Source organism: Henckelia pumila, chromosome 3, assembly GCF_033568475.1.
Source record: "Henckelia pumila isolate YLH828 chromosome 3, ASM3356847v2, whole genome shotgun sequence".
In the NCBI taxonomy this organism is placed as follows: domain Eukaryota; kingdom Viridiplantae; phylum Streptophyta; class Magnoliopsida; order Lamiales; family Gesneriaceae; genus Henckelia; species Henckelia pumila.
The window spans coordinates 65342534-65349422 of record NC_133122.1 but is presented as its reverse complement, the minus strand read 5'-3'; the positions used below and the strand labels follow the sequence as shown (position 1 = coordinate 65349422).

The 6889-nt window shown below is 29.9% G+C and overlaps 1 protein-coding gene across 1 annotated transcript; it reads right to left on the bottom strand.

Annotated features, from left to right (window-relative positions):
* Positions 1-473: 473 nt before the first annotated feature.
* On the bottom strand, positions 474-1323 carry LOC140893141 (protein S40-4). The gene has a single exon (XM_073302207.1). The coding sequence runs from the start codon at positions 1239-1241 to the stop codon at positions 777-779; it is 465 nt and encodes a 154-aa protein (XP_073158308.1). The 5' UTR covers positions 1242-1323; the 3' UTR covers positions 474-776.
* Positions 1324-6889: the final 5566 nt, after the last annotated feature.

Below are 6889 nucleotides of genomic sequence, written 5' to 3'. Positions count from 1 at the left end.
TACTACATATTAATTAATGAATAAAAAACTAATAGCAAGTCTGTGGAAAACCGCTGTCGACTGAGGGTGTAAACGACAAATAAGGTTACCATCCATCGTTTCAAAACACCAACTCAAGTGGGCCCACAAATTAATACATGCATGCTTGCATTTAATTTCTTCACCACACCCATCCATTTATACCAAACAATGTTTTTATTTATTCAACATTTTATTTAGGTTCCCCAATTGAAATTTAAAATAATTATAATATTCGTTTTATATCATTGGGAAAAATATAAAAAAAAAAATGTTTTTCTTTATTCGCTTGATAAAAATTTAGTTAATCAAAATCTTATTTTGTAAGTTCATACGCGCATTACTTGTACAATCGGGGAAATACTCTTAATTCTGTCAATAAAACATGCAGATAAATAAAGTTCTTTGGGTAAAACAAATAATTTGACCATATCGTATTGTACCTCTCCGAATTTAATGTCACTTGAGAGCTTTAAAATTATCAACTACTACACAAATTAAACGATAATCGAAGATCAAAAAATAATAATAATTACATAAAAACAATTATTCAAAAGTGAAATAAAAATGATCAAATTTGACATTTCCGTTACTTCGTAGATAGGTTAGGAAAACATTTTCCAGTAAAAGAAAATCAGCCTCCCATCTCAACAAGCCATACTTAAAAAAACGAGGCTTCTTCCAACTTGAAAAAAAAAGGAAAATTATATATTTTTTTAAAAAAAACGATAATATAAATAAATATATAAATTAATAAGTCAATCCTGGTACCCAGTTTTCTGCAGAATTGCATTTCTAACCCTGCTGAGATCTCTTCCCTTCAGAGTCCTGCCCACGCCTTCGTGCACGGAGGAGGCGGCGATCCCAGTCCTCGCCATTTGCCGCGCCAGGAACTCGTGCGGCGGAATCCGATCCCCCTCGTCGTAATCGTCGTCGCTGTCTCTCAGCCGATTCTCCCTGTGCTCTTCCTTCAGTATCTTCGACCAATCCGGCACGTTCACCGGCAGCGACGAAGCCGCGGAAGCTCGCCTCGAGGCCGACGGTTTCCTCGAAACCCTGGAGCTTTTCTTCACTATCTCGGGCGAAGATGATCGATCCGCCGGCGAGGTCCAGACGTCGGACTCTTCCAGCTCGAAGTTCATGGAGGTTTCGTTGCCGAGGAGCTGATCCGCAGGAAGGAACCGGTAATTCGGCCGAGAGAAGTAGGTTTTCGATGCCGCCATTAACGTCGCAGGAATCGATGAGTGTTTTTGGTTGATTCTGAGGAGTGAGGGTTTTTGATATGCTTTTTTTTTTTATAAAGAGAAATGGATAAGGTCTAATCCTCTTTCTCTCTCTTTTTTTCAACTGCTGTCTCTCTCATCGGCAACTGTGTGTCAAAATTACATATTTGTCTTCAAAAAATTATGCCACGTCTTTTTAAATTTATCCGATTAAGATTTCGATTGTAATCCAATTTATCCAAATATTTGTGCGAATTCCACGGACAAATTAATTAAAATAAAGAAAAGCCTCATATCAATTATATTTAAAATATCTTGTTTTAGGTTTTTTTCTAAAAATAAATAAATAAAAGAAAAACATACACAAGTGGACAACCCTCAAAGAATAACTCAATTGAAAGAAAAAAAAACCCAATCATCAAGACGGAATTTGATATAAAAATTTCTTAATTTTTCAGAAAAAATTATACCTGAAATTTGTTGGTTCAATGCTGTTTTTTCGCAAAAAATTCGAAATCTAATGCTTCTTGGCTTTAAACTTCTTTCGCCCCAATTTTTTGTTGCACCAAACGTCGACACAAACGTGTATATCGTCATTGATTAATCCGTAATGGTTCAAGGAGAAACAATATTGGGAAAACGTTGGATTGAAAAGAGAAAATAATTATTATTAAATATAGATTTATTGTTCAAATGAATATTATTGAGTTTCATTTAAAGTTGAGGGCAGTTTCGTAATTTAGCTTCAATTAAGGAGTTCAAACACATTTTAGACTTTTTTCAGGGAGTGAAAATATATAAACTCTGAAACAGAGACTGAGAAACAATTTGAGTTTGCTAATGAAGATTTAACGACAATTTCTCCTAAACTAAACTCAGTGACACAAGGTGTATCCGCCGTAAATATGATAAAATTAATACAAAAACTTCTATGAGACGGTTTCAAGAGTCATTTTTTTAGGCGGGTCTCTTATATGAGTTATCAATTAAAAATATTACATTTTATGCCAAAATTATTACTTATTATTATAAATATGAATAAAATTGACATGTCTCACGGATGAAACGTTTTATAAAAGTGTTATTTTAAAATTAAAATAAAAAAACCATAAGAACTGTAAAATTTTCACCGCAGCCACGAGTTTCACAAGCAGAAACCCTGGGGGTATTATGGGGAAACAGAGAAACTTGTCTCTTTGCGGGATATTACTTCAAATTTTGTCGCCACATTTGGGGCGAAAAGCAATCTAATAGCTCAGTTAGGGTTAACCTACATTTATGTTGATGGAGGTGTGACATGATTTTTTGAATAAAAACATTTCTTAAATGTTTTTTTGATGATATATTATTAATTTGGTTAGCAAAGTTGTTTTATAAAAAAACATTTAAATTTTTTTTATGATTTAGAATTAATGATTTTTTGGCGCAATTTTGATTAAAAAAACATATTTCTACATTTATCTAACAACCAAAATCTTTTCTGTTATTTTAATTATCTATTTTAAAAATCATGATTCGTTTACGTGTGTTTTTAAGTTGCATTTTATGGTTTCAAAAAAAAAAGTTGCATTTTATGTGTCCAAACTAAAGTTTAATAGTATTAGTTTTAAGTTTTCCGTTTGGTTAGGTGATAGATTTTTATTCATTTATTTCAGATTTGTGTGATTATTTTTTAAAACAAATCACATTCATTATAATGATGGAAGGGAGATGTACAAAATTATGAAGATTATTAATAAGTTCATGTCATTTAAAGTTGTATAAAATATTATATTACATAGGACCATAGGAGTAAAAATATAAATACGATAGATACTAGAAAAATAACTACTTCTATGTACACGTGTTGCATGAATGCTTTTTTTTTAACAACAGACTAACCCAAATTTCTACAAAACAAAATAAATTTTTTTTATTTACATTAATAACTATTATATCCACAAATTTGTTTCAGACTATTACAAATCTAGCAAACAAAATATAACTTATTCCTAGAATTATTCCAACTAACTTATCAGAATTTTCATAGGGATATTGGTATCGTTTAGCTAAAAAAAAGGAACGAATAACGAATGATGTTAATTGACACGTGTTATTTGGTTTTTAAAATTGTGTCACGTGGATATACAATATTTTCACGTGAAGTGGGGCCACGAATGTGCGGTGAGTGGAACTCAGCATGTGCCAGCTGGGTTTGCTGTGATGATTAGTTTGGTGAGGTGTCGTGTCAGGTTATCACTTCCCATTCTGTCGTTTTGTTCTGAATTATGGTACGGTTACGAATATACAGTGGTCAAATATGATAAATTTGGCTAACATTCAATACATGAAAATATTTAATCAATAAATATTATATTATTTTTAGAAAAAATTATTTTTTTTTCTTATATTTTTGTTATTTTACGATTTAAATTCTTTATATTTTTATATTTCAGTTTTAGTTTGATATTTTTATTTTTTTTACAATTTTAATATTTTTTTTCGTTATGGCGATGACGTGGCACGAATTCAGTGCTGATGTGGAGCTGATGTGTACAGTGCCACGTAAGCATTCAAATAAAAATGACCGAAATTGCCAAAAATCAAAACACACATGACTAAAACTGAAATATAAAAATATAAAAGACCAAAATTACAAAATAACAAGAATACATGAACAAGTTTTCAGTTTTTCCTACCATATGCTAGATCTGCCAGAGGATTTTTGTGGCCTGGTTTTAATTTTTAAACGCCACCAATCTCTTCTATATTTTTGATCTTATATTATCGAAATTCAGTCATTTGTTATTATTGTTATCTTATATTTTGGTTTTTTTTCCAATGTTGGCTTGTTATGTCGTCAAAATAGTATCGATCAAATATTAACATAGTGTTCATGTATAAATGTCGTATCATACTTAAATAATGATTAAAACCGTTAAAAATTGGAAGCAACGACTAGAAGTCTAAAACCAAACATAGACAAAATCATTTGGTCTCTACATTTTGTCTGCCTCCCAAAGAGAGCATTATGAACAAGAACTTCTGTTCTACTTCTGGTAGTGTACTAGTGTGTGTAATGGAAGATATGCAACATTGTTATTCAATTCAATCCATTTTAGTTTGAATAATATATTTAATTAGAATTTAAAATCATCATAAAATAGAAGATGCTTAACAAATCTAATCAAGTGTTCATATGAAAATTTAAAGATGTATACATAATACGCAAGAAAGAACAAAATCATTTATTATCGGGTAATAGGTATGTACGTCCAATCGAATAATATTTAAAACATTAAATTTTATTTAAAACATGTCAGAATGTAACAAAGTTGTGGATTATGTTCAAGCATTTGTCAATATTATTATATTTTAACCAAAAAAACGTTTTGCCAAACACGTAAGGTGAGACAACAAAAGATTTATAAGACGATCTCGAGATTAATAAATCGAAAGATATGCAAAATAGTAAATATATTTAGAAATTAATAGGGTATTTGGCTAAGCTTATTAAAAATAAGCTATAAGTTATATGAGTTTATAAGATGTTTTAGGAGTTTATGAGTTGTTAGGTTTAATTTTAAAAATAAGCTGTTAAAATGTTTGGATGAACTTATTTCAAACAACTTAAACATATTGATGTGTTTGGCTTTATAAGATCTTTTTATTTTCAAAATTACCAAAATGGTATAATAATATGAAGGTGACGTAAATACTATATATATACGAATATAATTTTAAATTTTATGATAAATGTTAAAATTAAATAAAAACTATATTATATTTTAATTTATAAAAATCGTAAGCTATGAATTTTTTTTAAAAAAATATGTAATATTTTTAAAATTAATCAATAATATCTTGATAGTTTAGTTTTTTTAATTATAAGAAAATGATAGAACAAAACATTATTTTAAATTATATATATATATATATACTATTTTATATATATATATATACTATTTTATATTTTAATTTATAAAATTCGTATGCTTTGAATTGTTTTTTAAAAATATTTAATGTTAAAATAATATCTTGATAGTTTAGTTTTTTTAAATTATAAAAATTTTTAGAACAAAACATTATTTAAAATTATATATATATATATATATATAAATAACAAATTGATAAAGAAATCTATAATGGAATATATTGTGGAATTGACGAAAATATAGAAAGATAATATGGAAGGATAATAGTGAAAAATAAATTATTAAAATAAAAAAAAAATTTTAAAAGTAGGGGTGTATTTAATTTTTTAAAAATAGTTTATAAGCTCTCAAACAAGTTATTTTGACTGCTTGCAACTGTTTATAAAAAAAATTATCAAACAGTTTTGGAGAGCTTATAAGCTCCCCTAAACATCATCTAATGAGGTAATTTGTCTATTTCTTCTTGGAATTGTGGAAGAACAGGGTGTTATGAATGGGCTTAAAAAATGGCCAATTTAGAAATTTGGAATAGGGACCAACTATAAAGTTATGACAAATGGTGCTGTTGTCCAATCCGAGGCTCATCCATTTACTCGGAAAATGACTTAAAGTATGGGTTCGATTTTAGGTTGGGCAACTTCAAAAGTAGCTATAGTCGTGATTTACAAGTTACAACTTTGAGAAAGCTACCTCTCTGGCTTTATTGCTATCATTTTTTTTTAATGTAAAATGGCAATAGCGTGTAGGGACTTGAACTTGACCTTTTATTCTAGTTTCATTATCTTCTTCTAATTCTTATTATTTATTTATTTTTGTATAAGTTATTTTCATTATCTTCGTGCAAGTATTGTTTTTTATTTATTGGAATAAAATCGCCAACTCTCTCAATTTTTTTAATCCTTTTGTTTATTTATTTGAAATTAAAGCAAGCTATGCGTCCAGTACTCTAGTTTTTCTACTCCTTTTGATTGCAATTAAGGCACCCATGTGCTATATGTTTTCCGTCTCTTGATTTCTTTTCTTGTGAATGATAGAGCTTAATCGACGATGTTAAAATCATGAACTTAGACTTAATGTTTTTCCAAAAATTAGTTCAAATAAATAAATTAAAATGTCCAAGTATATACACACACTAGGGAGGGGAACGCCCAAATAACTACTATTAATTTATGTGAATTCTTCTATGTCTCTCAATTCCAGCTGTATCTTCTTTCAAAATCTTCATAAGCTTTCTTGGGCGTCTTAGTACATGGAGCACTTTTCTTGCATACTTGAGAGCTTCCGTGGCCATAAAATCTGCCTCCCGATTTTGTTTCCTATATATATGCTTGATGTTAACTTTCTAACGTCCGTTTTGTTTGCCCTATTGATTGTCGAGAAATTCATCATCTTTTCTTCGCTATCGGGTCGCGACTCATTTCCCCGTCCTGTCTCTTTTCGAAGAAAATTCACTCACACTTTGATTCACAAACATCTTTTGTGGCCGGCCTTTTCAACATCTCACTATAAGCGAATCAACCAAAATAAATGGACCCCGAGCTTTGACACTTTTCTGGAGGCCCAATCGAGTCCTCGTATCTCGTTAACACAAAATGGGCCCAATTCCAGACCCTTATCTTGGATACTTTTTATGGAGGCCCAATAAAATCCTCGTATACCTTGTTGGATACCAAGCCCAAAATACAGAATGGTCCCAAAGCCCTAGTCTATATCCATCGGTTTGCTTCAGCTTGT

Coding starts and splice junctions, on each gene's coding strand:
- LOC140893141 (XM_073302207.1), bottom strand. CDS start 1,241: ATGGCGGCATCGAAAACCTACTTCTCTCGGCCGAATTACCGGTTCCTT.